At 42.3% G+C, this 23684-nt stretch overlaps 1 protein-coding gene across 1 annotated transcript in view; it reads right to left on the bottom strand.

Moving 5' to 3' along the window:
- Positions 1 to 22659, bottom strand: part of cxxc4 (CXXC finger 4) — a 28424-nt gene extending 5765 nt beyond the window's left edge. The window contains exon 1 of the mRNA XM_061680224.1: positions 21779 to 22659. Within this exon, the coding sequence (XP_061536208.1) occupies positions 21779 to 22603 (825 nt within the window). The 5' untranslated portion in view covers positions 22604 to 22659. The remainder of the gene's footprint in view (positions 1 to 21778) is intronic.
- Between the last annotated feature and the right edge of the window lie 1025 nt (positions 22660 to 23684).

Below are 23684 nucleotides of genomic sequence, written 5' to 3'. Positions count from 1 at the left end.
CAGTATACAGGGGGTTAGTTTACGAGAGAGTTCCGTTCATACGGTGGCAACATTTGGAGTGTGCCATAATCCATCACTAACTTACAGGGATGCATTAGTAAAGCCAATTACAGTAAATATATGTATGAAAAACATTAATGGCACCAGCATAAACCAAGGAGCCACTGTACTTGTGATTGCAAAAAATATGCAGCAAACTTCACGGTTTGGTAGAAACATGACTTATTAGTTTTTAAAAAGGATCCATCTGCTTTTGTCCCTAAGGGCGCAATATTGAAGCCACCTTTGCGCCAAGCGGTACAGTTAAATTCACAACGAAAAAGCAGGGTTTTTCAATTTGATGCAGAAGTGTTACTATTCCCACAGGTGCGAATGCCTCGCCACGCAATGCTCTATTTATTGCTCTTATATGCTCTTTCGACAACACTAAGATGGTGCCAAAGCCCTGAAGGCATTAATTGGTGTCAAGTAGGGCTGTTCACAAATGGTGGCGACTCGGCATTCAAGTCCGTGGGAAATAATGAGCGCTAATCAGAATTTTCAGATTTGAGTCACAAAGAATCAAAGAATAACATACTAGTTACTTCATTCTGACAAGAGCTACATCTACTGCAATGCCGCATTTACTTTAAAAAAAAACACACAGCGTGGCAGATGAGAGCCGGCCGGCCGGCTAGCTACCCAGCAAGCTCGAAAAGATGCAGCTGGTCCAAGGGAACAAGGATTTACGGCACCAACGGGTACAAAAGCAACCCAGGCTTATACCTCTGGCTACGGTACGGCGAGGGATCCTGGTTAAAGTAAGCCATTTTAAACTTGGAAGAAAACATATCTGGAGGGAGAAAACTGTGAAAGAGAATGTAAAGAAATACACTTTTTATAAAATGTATTTACTGTACATATTGTAGTATTTGTGTTGGACGTGTGCCTTTAAGGGGCGTGGTCTATGAGTGACATTAAGAGCTGGAGTCAGGTAGGCCAGCTCCTTGCGATTGTTGTCATTTTTCTTTTCTTTTTTTTGTGTGCATTTGACTTGTTGTCCTGTTCAATAAACGGCTGAAAGTGCATCGGCGACTGTGGCTCTCCTTGCTCACATGCGAAGGCATCACACAAGCGTAATTGCTCCATTTCCTCTTTCACATCATCAAGCTGATGCTCAACCGTACCTCAAATTTCAGCGTGCAAAATAAATAAATGACTAAAATCAACCGACGGCTTATAGCTCAGAAAACGTAAGTTGGGTGTCAATTTCTTGTGCTAATCGTGGCAGAGATCAGTTTGTATCCGCCGTGAGGTTTTACGGTATTCCATTGAACTGAAAGCAGGTGCGCACATGTACCCAAGGGCAAGCTCAAGCTACCCCCACCCCCCAAATAATAAAAAGGCACGAAGAGTCCACAAGCCTGCCCCCCGGTCTACGCCACAGCCTTGGAGTCACGCTGAGCCGCGGCCAGAGATAAACCACTCAAGACGATGAGGGCGATAATGGCAGACGCCGCCGCGCCTCAGAATTCAATCAGCGCCGGCACGTCAGCGCGGATGAATGTAAAAGTGAAATATGCTCGCCGGCGCGCGCTAAAAGACGCCACGCGGGGCTTCTGGGAGGAACAACAACAGGCGGAGAGGAGAACGGCGAGCGGGGGTGGGGAGGGAAGAGCGAGCGAAAAATGAAAATGATGTGTCTCTTCTCCGGCGGCGCAACCCCAGCGGCATCCTGAGCAGACTGACTTTAAGCGCAGGCTGCGAATAAATTACCCTTTTGAACTTGGGGTGATTGGAAATGTGCCCCGCTTTCTCCCGAGACGTTTTGGTTCCCCGGTGATCGAACGATAGGAATGCAATCATTTGGACATTTTTAATTTAGCGGAATTATATGTTTGAGCCAAGCACATATTCCTCTTCGCTTCCTTCTCCGATCTGAAGAATGTGTGCAAGATGGGAGAGTAGGAAGATTTCCCTTCAAAAACCGACAAGTATGAGCAGATGTAGCAGTACTAGTATGTAGTAGCATTTTTGTTCCTCGTTAGCCACCGTAGTTCTGGCTTGCCAATGCCGAAACAAGTCACAGTCGACATCTAGCCCAATTGTCTGCGTCATCTGGCATCACGCACTCCATAGAAATACACGCGTGTATAATTGTTAGTCAGGTTTGTTGGCTGCACATGGCTATGGCCAAGACAGAAGGGGGGGGAACGGTGTAGCGGAGTGGAGCTAAGCGGGATTTTGGGGAGCTGGTGGGCAGGGAGAAGAAAGTCAACCATGGCTACTTCTAGATGGGGAAAGTAGGGGGATTTCATTCAAAATAAATTTTAAAAAACAAATCTGAGCAAATGCAGCAGAAGTACACTCGTATATCTATAGCCACCATAGTTCTTGCTCGGCAATGCGAAACGTGCCGAAACAAGTCAAAGTTGACGTCTTTGACAATGTGGAGGCCAATTGTTTGTGTCATCTTGCAATCAGTCGCTCTATTTACGCTGTATCTATTTTTAATTATTTATTTACTTTTGCCTAGGGAGTCCAGTCCGGAAGATTTCCCCCTAATTTTGCGCCCAGAGTGATTGTACCCATGCCCCAAATTTCTTTCCGACCAGGGTGAACTCTGCAGTCTGCAGCCATGTATCACAACCCCAAATTTCTTCGCCCAGGGTAACTTCACCCTGAAATTTTGAGCCGATCTCCCAAATTCTGCACCCAAGGGTGACTGGCCCCTAAACTATTTGCACCCCAGACTGACCGCTCCACAAAATGATGCACCCTGCTCCCCAAAATGATGACTTGGGTGACCCTTCCCCTAAATGTCAACCAGGGTGGACCACACTAAAACAATTGATGCCTCAAACTTCACGCAGATTTTGCACCTAGGTCCCCAAAAATTTTAACGTAATGAGGTCCATATGTCTTATATATTTATATATAATTTATATAAATTATATATTATATATACTTATATATTTTATATATATATATATATATATATAATATTTTCCATATATTGTATACTGTTGACTAAAAACTTAAAGGATGTAAGATAGATTTGGTTGCAGCAAATTTGTCGCCATGTTTGCCTTTGACTTGAACCGCAAATCAATTCTGAAACCGGAGTTTGTTCGTCTATGAACAGTAGGGCGACGAAGCCGCGCGGTGAAATCAGTGCGGCTGTGGAGGTTCGCGTTTCACGTTTAAAATCAGGAGAGCGGAGCTGGGGATAATTTTCATCACGCTCAAGGAGGGAGGCAGCACACATTCAAAGTGGGGGTTACGGCTGAGAAAGAAGCGGTGAGTGGGAGTTTCAGCAGTGCAGTCGGCCTTAACTGATGGGTTATATATTGCCTGTCACTTTATTCGGCGGGAATATTGGGGCGTTGCCAAGCTCAAACCTGGAAGGTACAGCAATCCATCACCTATGCCGCAGGCTGGGGTGGGGGGGATCTCATCTCCACGCTTGTAGCCAATATTACCGCTACCCCAATGCCATTTATAAAAGGTACCTCTTGCCAAGGCCGCCATAACTGACGGGATGCTCATCTCGCCGTGCACATGCCAATGACCTCCGGGCCTGCATCGTCGCTCAAGAAGATGCCACATAGTGTACGTTACAACAACTCAAATTATGGGATAACATTCAAAATATGCCATATAAAACTAATTTTAAAGAGCTGCATGCAATTTATAATATCGCTTTACATTGCTGCTAGGGCTATCCTACAGTAAAAGTCGAGATTCATTCTGTCAATTGAGTTGTGTCTGTGCAGTCTAGCGCAGTGATTCTCAAAGTGTGGTATGGGTACCCACTAGTGGAACATTTAAGTGTTGCGTTAATGTTCAAACTGTGCATAATATTACAGCAGCTCACAATAATATTAAATATAACTTTTAGGAATAAAACCGCTGCCTCGTTTTTGATGAACATTTAGGCCCATTATGCTACCGTATTTTAATGTTGTTCATTATGTTGGTACTTGGAAAGATAATTACATTTTGAGATGGTCCTTGGTATAAAAGCTTTGTGAAACACTAACATCAGCCATATTGTTTATTATAATCACATTTGTTGTTCAAATTTCTGTACAAAATTAAGATCTCTTTTCAAAAACATTAACTCTAATCTCGAAGAACTGTTATTAAAGTTAGCTTGGTACAATTTTTATTTAACTGTTATTTGCAATATAAGTACAGACCCCCTCCCCCAATTGAACAGTGTTCATGTTCAAACTGTGCATAATGTCACAGTGGCTAACAATGATGAGAAATACACTTTTTCGGAATAAAATGTCTCGTTTTTCCGGAACACTTTGGTCCACTATGCTACTAGGAGATATTTATTTTATTTTATTTTTTTTAGGTGGACCGATACGTGATGTGGAAAAAAATTGAGAAACACTAGAATAGAGGGGAACAAAAAAAAAAAAAGATTTTTTTTTTTTTTCTTTTTTGCCCATGTCACACAACGAGGGCGGAACATAACGTCAGAGCTTGATCACTTCAGAACGCGGAGTCTGAGGGCACTTTCATCGCTGCTTTCAGCTTTAATTATTATTATTATTTTACATGTGTCAGAGCTACAATCTCTAATTTGCGACCTAGAAGCTGTGAGATGGAAAGCTTGACTAACATGGTCACATTAAGTAAGACAGCGCTAGCCAATTTTTTTCAGCCTATTACTGCTGACAATGTGCACATTTAAAAACCTGTCCTATATTTAATGACTATGGGGCTAAAGCGCGCGCGCACACACACACGCACACACACACACAAACATCCTCTGGCGCATTGTCGTGTGATCTCGAGCCACCCCAAATAGTTTTACTCCAACGGCCAGCCTTGCACCAAACGTCCGTTAGGAGCAAATCACGCTAAGTGTATTGCGGGTGTTTGTGAGTAATGAGGAATTTGGGAGTTTTTTTGCTGACTCGGCTCATGCACCGAGGCGGTGATGTAGGAGGAGGGGAGGGGGAGATGTATGATGGTGTGCTTAAGAGCTGCAAGAGGCGTGGTGGTCACAGGGGGGAGATTAGGGGTGGGGGTTGGGGGGCAGCAGTGGAAAATCAAATCCATCTCCATCTCCGAAACATCCTAAAGCAGATTACTAAATTCAGTGGGAGGCAATGAGAGAGAGAGAGAGGGGGGTGGGGGGGAGAGAGAGTGAGAGATAAAGAGAGAGAGACAGAGAGAGCAGGCGAGCCCGAGATGAATGAAGGCGAAAGCAATTAGCCTAGATGCAATTCCGGCAGCGTCCTCCGACTTGATTTTTTGACCTTCGCAAAGACTCTTGGCAAAATCTCGCTGACGTGCAGATGGACCATATGGCGACGAGCCGCCGGAAGGCCGAGCTCAGCGCGACGCCGCTCGCAAACAACCAATGTAATTACAGTGACGTCAGTGTCAGACACGCATTTCATAAGCCCCGCATAGGAGCGGATGTGCATAACAACGTCGTTAAGAATGTCGCCAGCTGCACGTTTTTAACCACCGTACTTACGGTTTTTAATTTGATATTTATATTGTTTTATATTTTTTTTATATATTTTTGCCCTAATAGTTTTGCTTTTCTCATATTTTATTATTTGCAAATATCTTTGTCATTTTTGTATTTCACAAACATGTATTTTTGCCTGAATTTCATCTATTTAGTAGTTTTGAATAGTTGTATTTTTCGTCTAATACTTTTGAATTTCTCTAATATGTTGTATACATTTTATGTACTTTTCAATTTTAATTGTCGTAATATCGTATTTTCTTCCAATATTTGTATATTGTAAATCCAATATTTGGCTGTTTTATAAAACTTTTGCCACATTTTTGTATTTCCTAATATTGCCGTATTTTGTACCACATTTTGTAATTTTTTTTATATTGTTGTCATGTTTGTATTTGTATTGTCATGTTTGTATTTGTGTTGATATCTTTTTTTTTTTTAATATTCTCTGATTCTGATCTTATGCCATTTAGTTCTTCGGTGATATTTTTTTAAGCTATGATGAATTTTTTATGATGCTGTTTTTGTTGTAAAATATTTCTCATATTTTTCAGATTTTGTATTGTTGTATTTATTCCTGCTATTTGTGTATTATTTTCTGTTATCCTTGCCATAATGTTTTTGTATCAAGTGTAATATCAATATAAAGTGTAAGCGTAGTATCAAGGGCAATCGAAGTTATAATAGATGCCAATTAATGTGAAATAATGGGGTTAATGTTTGAGGCCACACGTGAGGAGTGACGAGTAGCTGATGACTTAAAGACGTGAGGGCTCGTGATTGGCTTCAGTGATGCCAGCTGCAGCAAAACGCAGATGGCACTTGTCGGTTTCTGAAAGAAAACCTTTATTTTTTTTTTTGTCCAGTTTTTTTGGTTTTGCAGGATTAGGAAATGCAACATCGAACAATGCCGTGCTAGGCAGTCTGCGTGGCTATTTTATATTGAAATATTAGACACGGCTTCGGCAACAGCAAAACGTGAGTTTTTGGATAAATAACGGATGATAGGCTGCTGCCCAAACAAATCAGGGAATAGGCCAATTTGCAAAAGCCGAACCGCGAATATGCGGGGTTGAATGTCTGTGGTCTACATGCAAACGCATCTGTTCCCCACTACGGACACAGCCGATTCGCTGATTTCAAGGCAGATGTTCCCCATCAGCAGCTAAAGGCGAAACACCTGCTGGATACATGACTTTACCATCTGAAGTGTAGCCACGAGATCCGTCTGCTCGTCATGTGTCTCAGTCGGAATTTACCATTAAAATCTCGGGGATATTTGCCAGCTTGGCTCGAGGAGCCGGGGACGCTAATGTGCGTGCGTCTAATTCCGAACATCACAGCGGAAGGCATGGGGAATGTCATTTCTGGGAGATGGGTTTGCAGACGCCACGACGCTTCAATTTGTCACGCGAGGAAAATCCCTTCCCACACAGATGGGAGGCTGAGCCCGACGCACCCTTGGGTCAGAGGCAGCCGTCTGCAGTCAAGATCACCTTCTAGTCGGCGCCTGCCACCATTTCAATTAGCTTTATATAAGCACCCTTGTCCAAGCCGGGCCATTTCGGGCGACGCTGCGCGGAAAGCTATTGTAATTCCTCCGGGAGGAAAGCTAATATGGTAGACGCTGACACGTACGCCTAACAGGTGAGATTTTGGGGGGGAAGGAACACAGCAAAAACGGATGCGTGATTAGGTGACAGTCAGGGCAAGCAAGAGTTTATCAGAAACACTCACCTACATCAACTCAATTCATATATTTTTTTTTCCCACATGAAATTATATTTATTCCCAACAGTCTAATCTCTTTATTTCGTAGCATTTCTCTTGGCTGCCCTGCTTCTAGTCCATGTGGATGTTGGGAATTTTTTTTGTGTCCAATCAGATTTCAGTCTACGTGTTGCTATGTCAATCTAACCTGTCTAAAGCCTTCAGAATCAGAAGTGCTGGCAAATGTCACTTCAACTATATTAGCAATGGAATTGTTTCTTTAATTTGTCCTCAGTCGGCTCGAGTGCTAGCACTCAATGACATCGGCATTTTTTCGGTCCTCTGATTGGCTGGTCAGAGCAAGCCAAGTTTGAGTAGCAAAACAAGTCTGTAGAAATCTGCACACATGAATATATAGAATGATCAGAAGCTCTGCTGAGTATGATGTATTTTTAGGGATGGGTAAAAAATAGCGATTAATCAATGCATTGCAATATTCTCACCCCCAATTCAATAACGATTCAGCAACACCTCTGAATTGATTCAGCTCCTGGTTGGTGCTTTAAGCTATAAAAGTAAAGCCTTTTTTTTTTCCACTGTTTATACAGAACTGTCATGTTTTTCCCCCACTGTTGTACTTCAAATGCACAAATTATTCGTTATTTTGCATTCCCCCCTGATGTTTTATTGCTCAAAAATGTGGTGGCATACCACATAATCGCTGGCGTCAGGTTGAATCCCTGTTTCGCCAAAACCATCACTTTTCAGGAAACCAAAAAAAGTTGCGTCCTTGTTGGGCCATTAACTTTGCATCAACAAAGAGAGCAAGCCATTTTTAACACTAACGTCAGTGTTTCCCGATTGAAAACTATTCTGGGGGGGGGGGGGATTACTAGAGGTGGAGGTCCTGCAAGTGGACTTTGAAGGCAACACGTTTTTCATGTCCCATCTCATCAGGCTTGTTCACGCAGAATAATCAAAGTCGAATTGAATTAAGAAGAATCGAAATCACATCGGATCGTGACTCAGCCCTACGCATTTTATCGCAGTGTTTTCTGTTTTTGTCATGTTATTAGCTAAATATTAATCTTGAACCGTTTCAGATGATGTACGTGGCACAGTTGCATGCTGTTATATTGCATTTTTGTACAGTATTTATGGGTTCTATAATTACGAGGTGGTGGATTAAGTCAGCTAAATCCCAACTGGATGCCCAGGTACCAAATGCACGGCCCGCCACCGCGAAGTCAGGACATCAATTCAGAGCGCAGAAAGGTGGGAAGATGTGTCCGACAAGCTTTGGATGTTTTGATACCTGAGGGATCCGCTGTGGAAATCCCCAATTTCCCAGCCAAGTCGCAGGTCTTTGAACAGCGAGCGAGTGGAGCAAGGAGCCGCGTGGGTGTAACGACGCTCACATCCAGGCAACGCGCCGCAACTTCTGTGAAATGGTAAATTGAAATGCAAAGCAGGAGCGGGGCCGCCTTGTTTGGAGCAGATTTCTCAGCATCTGTGTGGGAGCCCTGGAACTCAGAGGGTCTTTACGCACAACGCCGCATATTTACTGTAAATCAACATAATATTTAGGTTAGGCTTAGTGACGACAAACAGCTGAAGTGGAATCTTTATCGGCACTCAATTGGGACGTGGTGCAAATCACCTCTCTCGCAATAAAAATTCATTTCGAGCAGAAGTTGGAATATTGCTTTATATACAGAGTTTGCAGTTCACGCGCACAATGCCTGGTCTTAACAAATACGGTACCACCCCCACCCCCCAAATAAAACAGTAAATAAACAGTATTACATTTTAAATTGTTAATTACTATTAAAAATATTGTTAAGCGTTTCTGAGAGTAGTAGTTGCCTTTCGGTGTCGCCCATCTGGTGGGCCCCAGAACAGCAAATCAAAAAGAAGCTAATCGCACAATACAGCGAGAAAACAGTGTACTACTAATATTCTTACATTTTATGTTGACTAATTATACTAAGTATAGTATACTATTATACTAATTTGTTTTTTTAAAGATGACTATTTTGTAGCATTTTTCTTTGTCTAATTTGTAATTTCCCCCTATATTTATGTATTTTTTTGTATAAATTGTGGGAGGAATATTTTAAGCTTTATTTGTAATATTTTCTAATATTTTTGTAAATGCAGTCTTTTTATTTCTAGAGTTTGTATTTTCCCCCACATTTATGTATATTTGGTCTACTATTTCAATGAATTTTCGTCATATTTTCTTAATATTTCAACATGTCCTAATATTTTTATATATTTTCCATGCCACTATTCTATATTTTTCCAATATTTCAGTATTAGTATCACTAACATTTGTTGTATGTTTTTATATTGTATTTGTAATTTTGTGCATTTGTGTTATATTTTGAATATTGCTTTGGCTCCCGTTGGAGTGTGCAAGTGTACCTGATATTTTCAGCTGTGCCACTGAAATAACATTTTCATATTTTTAATTAAATATTTATGCGTTGCTTTGGCTTTCGTTGACGCGTGTCAGCAGCGTACTTAATGTTTTGACTCACAAAAAGCTGATGACCGTAATCGTAAATCGGAATCAATGGTGATATGAAATGTTCGTACAGTCATCTTTACCAAATACCCAATAAAGTCGGAGGACTAGGAGGCATTTGAAAAGTGTGTAGAATACAAACATGGGGCCATTAAAAACAAATCAGGCTACTTTGGGTTAGAAGTAAACAATCTCATTCAGCCTCTTTTCTAATGACAAAACAGTGCTGGACAACCCATTATGTTGAACTGGTTACACAGTACTCATTCTAATTGGGGAAAACATAACATTTTACTATTTAAAGTAAGAGAACCTAATGTGAATGTATTTAATTCAACCCAGCAGACAATAACATTAGGACAGCTGCCGCAACAAATGGAAAAGAAAAAAAAAGCTTCCCCAATTACAGAGAGTGAAAGAAGGATTAAAGTAATCAATTAAGAATGATTAGAAGAACTTCCACTTGTAGCACCATCGAATAAGGAATCACTTTTGTGTGTGCGTGTGTGTGTGTGTGCCTGTGTGTCCCTTTACTCACTGGGTGACCTGCAATTTGTTCCCGATTTGGCAGCAATTCCTAACAGTGGAAATACAATTTTCATTAATCCACACCAGCGTCAGACTATCGTCATTTTAAAACGTTTCGTAAGATTACAGGCAACATTCACAAGTGTAAAAATATCCATACATTACCACTAGGTGCCCATACCTAGTTTACCCGTTGCACAGGATACAGCGGTTTTAAAAAGTCAGTTTCAAAACTGCTCAAATTTTCCATCATACCATTCCTGTGGTATAATTCTTGTTTTTTTTTCTCCCCTTTTTCTTTGACAACATTGTCTTGAAAGGATGACACAAATGTCGGAATGTCCGAATTCCGAGTCAGAAGTTTAATCATAACTCCTCCCCCTGAAGCCGGAGCCTCAACTCAGAAAGTGGGATGTACAGTAACCCTTCGTTTACCACAGAGGCTATGTTCTGGACCACCCTTGCAATAGGTGAAATCTGCGAAGGAGCGACCACTTATTTGGTTGGTATTATTTATACATATTTTAAAGCTGTATGAACCATCACACACTTATTCATCTTCCCCACGCTCCTTTCCTAACACTTTCTATACTCTTAAACACCATGTAACTCAAACATACAGCAATGCACAGTAGTAATGTACACCAGTGATCCTCCACCCTTTTTTACGCCACAAACTGGTCCATGTTAGAACACGTTTCGCAGACTGGCAAACATTTGGGTGGGAAGGCAGCTGCTGACGGATCTTTGCGATCGCCAATCGTTTAGCGACGGGAAAGGACGAGTGGGGGCGCGGCCCTGTGCCAAATGGCTGGTCAGGTGGTCGGTTGTACATTTTATTCCTTGCAATATGTGACCGAGACGGGTCACAACAATTGCAAACGCCACAACAAATGCAAACCCCACCACAACACATCACTTTGAAACCACAACACAACAGAATTGCAAATACCACAACATAGCGACATTTGAGCACACCGGAAGGCAGCGTCCGCTCCTCCCGATTGTATAATTTGTCTGGGTTACCGAGGTCTCGTCTTGCCGTGTGATCTTTGCTCATGGTTATCATACCGTCAGAATCTGATACCGGCCCATGCTTAATTACAACAATAAAACACTCAAACTTTTATGACGGCATCGTTAACATTAACTGTGTCACGAATGTGAAAATAAGTTAATAACTTGGGGTGTAAAAGTAATGGGCAAAAAAACAAACAAAAAAAAGTTACATTTTGGTATGTAACTTGGTTTTAGATCACGGTTAGATTCGGAACAAAATGTAAAACAAAACTGGAAACAGGAACTGATTTAATGATGATCAAAATGGAAAAAAAAACTATAAATATTCTCAAACAAACAAAATATAATATGTTGCTCATTTAGTGCAAAAAAAATCAACAAATACAGTAATCCCCTATTTGCAAATTCACCTTTTTGCATTTTTTTGTATGTCGAAGCAATACATTTCGACTGAAAGACTAATATCTTTGTATATCGGGGAGGAGTTCAGTTTAGACTGGGTTGTTAGTGGAAAGTTATGTACATGTACATGCGCACTTCAGGTGCATTTTTTTCCAAATCATCTGTCAGCCGTTTATTTTTTAGGCTAATATAAATTGAGTCTGAAATGATAGTGTTTAGTGATCATAGTTTGTTATCTGCGATATTTACAGATTTAATTATTAATACAAGCAGTTACACAAACTTTTCAACGGGGCCTCAATTGTTTTTTTTTTTTTTTTTTGCTACCGCATTAGGACACACATTACACAAACAGCGTGACAATAGATATTACACCTAACCAGTTGGCAAGTCAGCTAGTGTTAGCACCAAACATTAGCAGTCTATGCCACTTTTGAGGCAGCTGTAGCTAACAAGTGTAAGATAAGAACCCCCGATCCCGTGCTGAGTCATTATACCTCGTTAGATGGGGGGGGGGGGGGGGGGGGGGGGCGTTCCGAGTTGGACTGAAATCATACACCGATCAAGCAAACGTCTTTGGCGAGTGATGACAAACTCAACGTCTTAATAGTTCATCAGCAGTGGGAGACAAAAGGGGGGAAGAGGAGATGGGAAATATCCACTTGATGATCAACCATCATAAATCCTATGCATTGCCCGGGGGCCACAGCCCCACTTCACACTTCAGTGACGCTCTCTAACCTCGGGCTTTCTGTCAGAGTGTGGGGGAAGGAGGGTAGGGGGGGGGGGGGTGAAAACACACACACAAAAAAAACCTTGAAATATCTTTCTGGGCATGGTGTCAGATGCTTGCCATGAAATATTCATAATGTGCGAGCAGAGCCACAATAGAGGAGGTGGCGGCATGTGAGGATTTGACTTGCAGAAACGGAGACGCTTAAAAAAAAAAAAAAAAAAAAAAAGCCCACATTGGCCGATTTATATCGCCGTCCCCGGCTGTCACTCACACATTTCACTTTCACCTCGACGAACGACACCCCCATGTATTCACGGCTTCGCCCTTTGATCCAACAAACTCACTCGTCACTAGAATCCAGCCAATGAAGCCTATTTGGGTACAAAATAATGGAAATAGAAAGCATCATAAAACCTTTACTAGTGTATTCCTTTTAATTATTTTGCTAGGCTATTTGAGGGAGGCATCTATTTTGTAGAAATGCTTGAGTAAGGTTTGAGGCTCGGCATGTTGATGGCAGTTGATTGGGAGAACTTTGTTAATTTTAAAGGAGATCTTTATTTGGGGAGGGGCAACAAATTGAGACAGATATATATATATATATATATATATATATATATATATATATATCCAAACTTCACTTGGAATGCTACTACTAGCACTCATTACTAACCATTTCACACTGAGCGAGTGCCAGTTCCTGTCAGGTACTAGTTTTAATGCCAGAACTCAGTTTGGTTCAACTTATGAAAAACTGTTTGGCTTCACAGTGTCCATGTCGGGAAGGAGCAAAGTTTAGCCGGGGTTGTTAGCGAACGTTATGGAGAATCTTCGCAGCAAGTAGATATAACTTTTTCGAAAACAAATAAATATGTAAACCCTTTTTAAGGGTAACGGGGGCGGGGGGGGGTGTGCCCTGCAATTGGCTGGTGACCTGTTCAGGGTGTACCCCGCCTCCCGCCCGAAGATAGCTGGGATAGGCTCCAGCAGCCCGCGACCCAAGTGAGGATAAGCGGCAAAGAAAATGGATGGATGGATAACTTCATTGGCCATCAGATATTTACAGTACTACGCGACAAGGCAAAAATTAACTAGCTTTTGGATTCAAATATACTGTGCACGCGGCGACGCGGAGTTGATGTCTTTTGCGTACCCGATCAATTACGTCATTGATCGGATCGGCGAATTATGACATTAAAGGCAATCAGCATAAAATGTTCAATATCGACCGATACCGATCAGCCCGATAAAATCGGTGTAAAGTCTAGTAGTTATTTTTCGTGTCAAAATGTTTGGTTCCGGTGCCAAACCTTCCAAATAAAAGGCTACACGCTTAAAACAGGAAGTCAAGTTAAAACTTGCAAAAATAAACCATTTGACGTGATAATACAGTCGCAAATAACTATTTTAACAATGCTATAGTTAACGTTTAGCTGAAACAATTAATGAATATTAAGTCAATTGGGTTATAAAGAACCCCGAGTCAAATGTTCATTTTAGTCTATGCTGCTGGCTGCTAAGAAGATCGATATTCATAATTTGGACACCCTTTTTTTAAAAAAAAAAACAAAACATGCAAACATTTTTGACCCAGCCCCCAAAAATAATCGGAATTGAGAATCGTTTGGAACCAGAATCGAGACCGGAATCGCTCAAATTCAAACTATGCCCAACCCTAGCGGTGGGGCTCAGTACCAATCTCCCGCAAATGGCATGACTGTCATGTAAACCAACAAAACGTAGTTTGGGCAGAGCGTCCCTTGTTTCCAACTGTATGAAGAAAACCTTCAATGAACGTGTAGATTCAAAACAAACCAATCACGTTTTGAGGAGTATTAAACCACTTTGTAGCCTGAGACATTGCCGTGCGTTCACCCAAGCCTTTTTTCCGCCTCTCTCCCCCTTCGGTAATGACGAGATACCTTTTAACTTCTCCGCCGGAGTCGGCATCAATAATTTACCACCGTCTGTTTAAAATTTAAAAGCGCCACACATTAACGTCCTCGCCGCACCTGCTCTTTTCACGCTTGTCCGTCCTCCGCCTGGGCTTGCCCCCCCCCCCCCCCCGCCCCCGCCCCGCTTTCTCATAAAGACAATGACAATGAGTTCTGCGTCACCACTGAAGCAGGGATGTTAAATCACACGAGGGCAGAGGAAGGCGACGGGCCACGTAACGTGAGGGCATCATCCGGACGCCTCCGATTACGCTTTGTCCCTAATTGGCAGCGGTGGCAAAAAGGGATGAATTCTTTAACGGTGTCACGCATCGGGGCTCGCCTGAGGATGACAGCTTTCATGCCGCCGATGGAAGCTGACAGAACATCCGCGAGGAGGGGGGGTGCGCGTTTAATTAAGCGCAATGCATCCTGGTTCCGACGGCAAAATCCTATTGTCTTGACAGGGGCTTAAGGTTGCCCTTTAGGTTGAGATGCTCACTGCCAAGTCCCCTCCCGCCCCGCCCCCCCAACCTCGCTCCGCTCAATCCAAATTAATCTGCAGTTTTAAAGCTTGAATAAACCCGCTAAGTATGAAAATCTAAAGGCCGTCTTCTCTCCCTCAGGCTTTTTCTGTGTGCAGTTTTTCCCTCTGCCCACGGAGATTGGCTGGGAGCGCTCTGTGTTATCGGCCAATGGGGGAGGTAAAGGTTGGGGGGGAAAGGAGGAGGAGGGGTGGTGGTGGTGAAGGCTACAGATTGGTCTTTATCTATTCCGAGCACACCTACAACAAATTAGACCTGGCCTGCCGCCGTCGTCGTCCTCGCTCTCATTAAGAGGCTGAATCTCTGCCATTTTCCTCAAGGTGCCGCTTTTCCTATCCTTTTTTTTTTTCCTCTTTTCTTTTTTTTTGCCACAATAAGCAAAAAGGCTTCCGAGCAGACGTGCCACCGTCGCGTGGCGCTCATTTCACGTCGCCATATCAACATGACACAAAGGAACCCGCTGGGATGGGAGGTAGTGGGGGTGGGGTGGGTTTGGATTCTGTGCATTTTCCACGCACGTGACTCAACGCTGCCGGCCTTTGACATTTTGCTCATTTAAAAAAAAAAAAAAAAAAAAAAAAAAAAAAAAAAGGCTGAATTCTGTGCAACCGAATATTTGTGCTTTGTCCTCCATGCCATCCACGTTTGGTTCCAAAACGTGAAACACATCGCTTGTTGTTTTAAAACTGCACCTGTTCTACCCTTAAACTGACCTAGTACTATAACATTTATTTCTGTATGGAAATATTGTATAATAATTATACATCTAATATTACTAATTCGGCGTGGCTGCTTTGTCTTGGGTTGTTTTCATTGAGACTAACAGTAAATTTTCCTTGAGGATGAATAAAGTCTGTCTGTCTCCATTCATCCACCCATCCATCCCAGCTGCCTGTGGATTTTTTTTTTTTAATTTAAGGTAAAAAAAGGTAACAGAAAAACAACAAAACAAACAAGATTTGAACAAAAATATAAAGTTAAAATATACATATTTGAAATAGAGTACGAGGAAGTAAAATGTATTTACTCCTAGCCTTCTCTCTACTTCCTTATAATCAATTCCATCCCAAAAAAAAGTGTATTTAAAAAAAAAAAAAAAAGAAATTTTTTTTTTATTTTTTAATTTTTTTTAAAAGTCATCTGGAAATTAATAAGAGGCTGCCTTTCGGATTTTCGCTGGAGCGCATCCAGGTCTGCTGGCGTCACGCACAAGCTAAAAAACCTTGAAAAACAAATAAATTATGCATGCGACGCATAACCTTCAAAGTGCGACTGAAGGTTGAATTTAAATTGTCGCTCGGTCTGGGAAGGTCCATTACTACTTGACGCCATCGGTCAGGAACAAGATGCATTCGGAAGCACAGACACACAAAAAAAAAAAAAAAAAAACCCCAAAAAAACCCTTTTTGTTTACATTTTAATCCTAATTTATGGATCAGTTACTCAGAATTGACGCCCTTGTGGATCATCATGCTTTATGAGACAACACCGACAAGGGCTTCTTCTTTTTCAGGTTAAATCAGATTTGCTATTTAAGCAATAAACTATTGTGACATTTTTAATGGAAATGTCAAATGGCGACATTTATGCATGTTTATGATCGCTACTACGACAACTGTAAAGCTAACAAAAGCAAACAAATGCTCGAACAAACCGGATAGCGGAACCTCGAACGAGTCAAAGCCTGCCTCAAAAGACCTCAGTTCAGCAAACATTACAGGAGTTATGCTGTCTTTTTTTGCAATCCGACAATAAGATAGTTTGCCCAAAATATGAAGTCATGTGGCACAAGAAGACACACACAGTTTCCACTCTTAAATTTGATTGTTCCTTCTGGTTTTTTTTCATGCAAATGTTCACTGTAATCCTGACTTTACTGCTGTATTAGCGACGTGACTAGACTACGTTAAACTGTGATTTGCAAACAAATTTGGGTTGCGTCGCTGAACAAAATTCAAGACCGTAGCTACTGTACTTCATCGACACGATGATAATAACGAACAGCCAGTGTTAGTTGTTAGCACTAGCCCCTAGCGAGCCAGTCATAACTGATAACCGCTAGCAATGCTCATCGTCACTTGTGTTTTATCATTTTAACGTAGTTATACAACTTCATTTTTAAAATTCTATGGGCAATTAGAAAATAAAGTTATTTAAAACATTGTCAGGACCGTTTATTACGGTTTTATGATGACGCTTTGACCGTGGAGACTAGGTTTAATTTCCATTATTCCCAATGGGAAGATTGTTTTGAAATTTGAATGGTCATCGAGCGTCCTAGAGGTTCTAATGTAATGAAATTTACAGAATACCAAAGAAAACCTCGTAACCTATTATATGTACTGTGGCATGAATAGTATGTCTGGAGTATGAATTCACTCTTTGTTTACCCATTACGCATCCTATTTATTGTTTTGGCTAATCTTTTCTTAAATTATCATAAATGTAATGTTATTCTCTTAAATTAAACTCAGACTTGTATCTATGGCAGGAAACACCTAAACCAAAATTACACAGATCAGTAATGGCCAGTCAAAGAGTAATATTTTTTTGGACATGGTCTACTTATTATACGTATGCTAATAGCAGTAGACGACGGGTAAGCAGATTAACCTTTCTGGTTACGCTGCGGGTCAAATTGAAACATGAGTAGTGTTTGGGTGTACAACGAAAAGGCTTCGTTTCACATATTTGCAAGTCGAGATAACGCGATATAAACAATGTCGATTGGTGTTCTTTCATTTCTGACAGTTTTGGCTCATTAAACATGCTTAAGAAAGCTAACCCAGGAACATTACTGCTATTCCTGAGAAATGAACATAGCAGGAGGGTCAGGTCAGGGTCGCAATTAAGAGGTTCCAAGCCAAATCAGACTACATTTTCAAGCTTTCTTTGCAGTCCAAAACCACTTCCTGTCAACTGATCACCATTTCCTGTGTGGCCCATCCCAAGCAAGGCCATGTGGACCACTATGTCAACACAAGCTGCCAAGAGCGTAATTAACATTCAAGCGACTGTTGAGGCTGATCCATGAGACTCCATCCACGCATAAAGTTGAGGTAAACCGAGGCGAACGCCGGAACGCATACCATCGCACGTACAAAGATAACGAAAGACCTTTGAGCGTAAGTGGAGGTGTAGCTGCACGGGAAATGTTAGGTTAGATGAGATTCCTCTGCCAGGCTAATCCATCCTGCTAGCAAAGAGCGGAAAAAGCGAGAGCGGGAACGTGCCGACGAACGGCACGGCGGTGACACGGGGCAACTCTCGAGGGCCTTGCATTAGCGCGCTAAATTAAAGGGGGTATTAGATTAAATTGGCTCTCCGATTTCAGGGGTGTGAGTAAAATTCTGATTTGCATTTTTTCAACCGCTGCTTTAGATATAATTACTTCAGGGTGAGTCCCATGTGTGGGAAACGCTGACAGCCAAATCCAAGTGGCTGCCAGTCGCTTATCACCGCTCGCAAGGCAACAAGGTAGATGAGGCGAGTAGGTTTGTGTGTCTTGGTATTTAGCCAGAGCGTGGCTGTTCAACAGTTAGTCACTGTTGACGGGAGAAGTTTGCCTCCTTTGTCTACTTTGGCACCAATAAACCAGTGAACTGTAAATAATTCTGACAAACCAGGGTCAGGCCCACTTTAGACAAGGAATGAGTCACCTACAGCCCCCGAAACATTCGATCCAACTCGCTATCCAATTGTACAAACAATTGAAACTATGCAGAGGTGAATGGGACCTCGCACCTGCTTCCGAGTGGGGCTCATTTAGGCAAATCCCGCTGTAGATGTTTATCAAAGCACTAGCCCAGGAATTGGTCCAAAATGGCTGATTTCCTGTTCAATTTCGTTCATGGGTTCTTGAGACCTTTTCACGCATCCTATTATGGGGGCTAATTTGTTCTAAGTTAGGCCGCTAATGACTAAATTTTGGGGCGTTGGTGACTCCATTCATTATCATCAGGATAGATGTGCTTGCAAAAATTGGTGAGTGTTTGGGTATGTCGAGGCCACCAAAAAGGTTCTTAATTTGTCGTTACATTAATGAAAATTAACGGTGCAAGCGGCAATTAACCTTTTTTTTTTTTTTTTTTTTTTTTAAATAGCCAGTCCTCAAAATCATTATCAAAGTTTGACCCATTGCTCCGCCCACATCAGATGGCAAAAAAGCTTTGCAACTTGCCGTCGTCCATCTGTCTTAGTCTACCAGCTTCCAAATGGAGCTCATTTGGGAGAATGCCTTTGGTAGAAGTTCAACAAAATGCTTGCCCTGGAATTAGCTAAAGATTTCCTGCTCAATTCTGTGTTGTTAAACTAGTGCCTTGGGCTAATTTATTCCTAACTTTCCAGTCAGTGCTACTGAGTGAGTTTCTGGGCGACGTGTTCCTGACTCCAACATAGATTTTCACCAGTATACATGACATGAGTTGGCAAAAACTGGTGAGTTTTCAGTCATGGTTTGGCCACTGAAAACATGATTTATTCGTCAGAAGAAGGAAATCCAAGAGTGTGTTTGCACCACCTGGTGCTCGGGCCCCGAATAAAACCTCAGAAAAACTGACATAAAAAGCCCAAAGACATTTAACCACAAAATAGCTTCCCCGCCAATGCTTTAGACCCTGCAACACATTTCCATAAACGGAAGGTGTGCAGGTGTAATTACCGCTTTTAGAGTCCATAATCAGAACTAGCGAAATTCACTTTTAAAAGCAAGTGTGGATTTGTTTTGGGGAGTGTACCCATACTTTAAAAGACAGAGTGACACCAACTTCCCGGACATCTATTTGAGACACCTGTTTGTACACAATACACGCAAGAAGACAGTACACAAGCTTCTGATTGCCACCTATGTGATTCCAAGCTGTAACCCGCCAGAGAGGAACATTTTATCAGAACACATAAACCTTGGTGCTGCCATTATTCTACTTCTAACCATGTGATGCATATAAACATCACAGCCAGCAAATGGAAAGAACTCTCTGCCAAGTGACAAGGAAGTCATCAGTTTAAGTGCTACTTTTTGATCGAAGAGAAGTAAATCTTATCATTTTCTTTTTTCTCAAGGCACAATTACTTTGGTGGCCAAAAATGAGTCTGTATTTACTATTCCAAAGTTACGCTATCTGTATTTACTATTCCAAAGTTACGCTATAACATCAATGAGTACATTGCAATATGTGTTCGTGAACCTTGAGTTTCATTTCAGGATCGGTATTTTCCATGGCATGCTAGCAGCAGCGTAGTTGGAGGAGGGAGCAGGGGGCACGAGACCCCCCCACTTTCTCAATCTGTCCCCCCCGATCCTACACAAACGCGCGCGCACACACACTTTCACAGCCACCAAAACAATTCAATTTCCGTCTTAACAACACTTTTCTCCGAGCTGCGCCTTGAACGCATCATAAACACTCACAGTTCAGGACACTGTTGGACAGTGCGGCCATTGGACATAGATATCATCTTGCAACTCATGCTTTACCATACATTGTGTTGTCAACAGGAGTTCGACAGTTAGTTTGTTTAATTTCTTTGGTCACTGTAGAGAAGCAGTTGAATGCGAGAGGATGAGGATTTGCTCATAAAAGTTGTCCTACTCCTGATCTATTTACCTCCACAAGTTCTGAAATGACGGGTACAGCCATGCATACTAGAGTACAAAACACTGCCACAACTGATTCCAAACGATATTTGTCAACCTGCACACGTGACAGTCAAATTCATTTGTGGTGCAAAATTCAAATCCAAATTCCGTGTTCACTGGAAAAACAATAAAATGCATACAAAGCTTACTTTTCAAAAGGTGTAGTCATTCATGTTGAGCTCTGTATGTGACCACTAGCTTAGAATGTATTGAATGCCATGCTAGCCAATTGCCAAACCATAACAGACACTAGCAAAACCGAGCATGATCAATTGTGTCAAATGCATACGCCAAAGACATTCATCTAAAGCTATTCAAAGAATATCAATACATACAGGGGGTCTTCGATTTAGCATTTCATGGTTGCATATGATGCGAAAATATCAAGGTGAGGAATTATCCTCTATTCGTTACTGGTTTTCATTTGATTGCCATATTTATGGCCTGTGCGTTTTTCGTACAAGTATTGACTGTCATTAGGATTTTTCTACAGCGTTACCGTAGATTAGTGATACATTACGACGTGTTCCAATTTATGTAAAAATTGGGTTTACGAATGTATACCAAGGACCTGCGGTACTTGATCAAGTGTTTCAGAATCGATGAAAACAACTTTGCCATCGAATTCGGACAATGCACTTCCTTAAAAATCAAGTCGGTCTTTACTTTGTGATTGTTTCACCAATTCACCTATTTTACCTCTGACCAAACTGAACCGCAACTGGAGATACATAGTGTCATGTAGTTTGACGTCAAAATATACTTCTTTGCGAGGTAAAGTTGGGAGGTGTTTTGAGAAATGCCATCAGCAGTCCTGCCATCGCTTTCAGCATCTCTCGGTGGTCAGAGGCCGAGGCTTTGCGGGATATTGATTCTCTCCGTCCAGAGACGGTTTCCATAATTGGTTAAAATGACCGGGTGCAGAGAGGGATAGCTCTCTGCTGAAAACCATTTCCCAGCCCTGCTTGGAGGCGAGCCAAGCGCTGGGTTGTTCGGATATGTTCCAACCCCAGTCTGACTGGCAGCAATTAGGGGTGTCTGAGCCAAGCTCAGCTTGCGCTTCGCACAAACACCCCTAATTACTGCCAATTAGGCGAGGCGGGTAGGCAGATTTGAGAAGCCGGGGGGATGTTCAGGCATGGGTGGGCATGGAAACAATTTTCAAGGGCTTAGAACGTGACTGGATGAAAAGGTTAATGCTTTGGAGTGCACGGGGGTAATAACAAAAGATGGGGAAGCTGAGTCCCGGTTCTCACCTCAAGCGACGAGCCCGGCTTCTTCTTCAGCTCCTCGCATTTCCTAAACTTGCAGATCTGGTGGCCCGTTTTGCGGTTCCGACAACTGCTGCAGACACCACAGTTGATTAGCCGCCTGCAGGGCGCACAGACCCCACACCTTTTCCTCTTCTTCTTTGCCGGGTTTCCACTCGATGCCGAGGAATTATTCTGCGGGCAGTCTGCCAGATTGGCAATTTGAAACGCACTGTCTGTAACGGCTGCCGAGGCTGCGGGGGAGTGAAGGGCTGTCATGACGATGACCCCGGGAGGTAATGAGATGCCCCCTAAAGCCGGTATAGCTGAAAAAGTTCCAACGCGTTCAGGGAGATTCATTATCTCTGCTTCGGCAGCGCCGCATTTCAGCTTGTTCATGCATTCTCCTGCTAAAGGTCTGCAGTGTTCGGGGGATAAGGTAGAGAGGAAATTATTATTTGCCATTTGCAGCGTCTCTGGCGGCACGCCAGGCTTACCCGGCCTCTGGGAGTCATTTCTATGCATGCTGGTCCTATTAGGGTTTATTGCCGCTGATTTCCTCCCCCAAAGCATGGCGTTATCGCAGTTCCAAGGGGACATGCCAATCCTGGCACTGGGGAAAATGGGCGTCGTGATGCGGGCGATTTTGGCAGTTTGTGGGAACGCCCCGTTGGTTTTGTAAAAGTTCGCAAAAGATCGGTACCTTTCCATTTCGGCGTTATAATCCAAAAGATGGCTTAATCCACCGTCCTGAAGATTATCCTTTTGTAAGAGCGACACGTCCACGTTTTGTCCGTTTTCAATGCAAAGCGCACTGCTTAGGTTAGCCATGGCTGAGGAGAGCTTGTCGGCGTTTAGGGACGGGGGGGGGAGGGGGAGTCCAAGCGAGGTGACTGGCCTTTGTCGAACTCCAGCTGCTTACCAACAGCGTCGTACCATCCTGAACTATCTTGTCTGGTGCTACAAGCGGGAAGAAAGGAACAACAGTTACACATTTTTACATTCCAACATGAGAGACCCATTACCTAGCTTCAAAACATACCAAGGTTGTAATACATGTTTTGTTTTTGTTTTTTTTTATTTATTTTTCCTTTTTACATATTTGAAAAAAACATCCATTGGGAAAAAAAACAACTACCTTTTCCATCAAATATTTGTATTTTTTAAACTTAGTCGCCACAACCTAGAGCGCCTTACCTCATGCCTGCAACTTCTATTTGAAATAAAAGCCAATTAGACCATCCATGCATAAAAATGTTCCCTTGCGCAGCCTCTAAAAGATCACCTGGTAATTTTCCCCAATGACATAACACCAAAAGCCAGCAGGGAATTTGCATCCAGATCATGGACCAACTAGTGTCATCCGGTCTGTGTACGCGCTTCATTTCCTCTCTCTCTCACCCCACTCCGTCTGGATTTGGTTTCCACAGATAAAAGCCCCATTAGACACATCTAGTCCTACTTCCATTACCTTTTTTTCACGCCCCCCTCTTAATTGGCAAAGCTGATCCATTGCCGGGACACTAAAAGGAGATTCAAATCACTTCCATGGCTTTAAGTCTCCAAAATACAAAAATACATTATAATCACCACGTGTGGAGTTCGAAAGAGCTCAATATGGCTAAAAACGTTGACGTTATCACATATTCAATTTGATTGCATCTCTAATCAACATCCAAAATCGATGTTTTTGTTAATGCATTTTAAGAAGAACGGGGGGGGGGGGGGGGGGGGGGGGGGAGTACACGATTTCCACATATGGAGGTTCGAACACGGACATCACATGCAAAACAACCCGCCGCCAACAGTAAACAAAACCTCCTCCTCTGCCTAATGATCAGCCCTCCTCGGGCTGCTTATTACTTAATCAATTCACCCGTGGAGCAGAACACGCAGGGCCCAAAGGCAATCA

This window comes from Phycodurus eques, chromosome 6, assembly GCF_024500275.1.
Source record: "Phycodurus eques isolate BA_2022a chromosome 6, UOR_Pequ_1.1, whole genome shotgun sequence".
In the NCBI taxonomy this organism is placed as follows: Eukaryota; Metazoa; Chordata; class Actinopteri; order Syngnathiformes; family Syngnathidae; genus Phycodurus; species Phycodurus eques.
The sequence above is the reverse complement of the archived record's forward strand: the minus strand, read 5'-3'. Positions and strand labels throughout refer to the sequence as shown.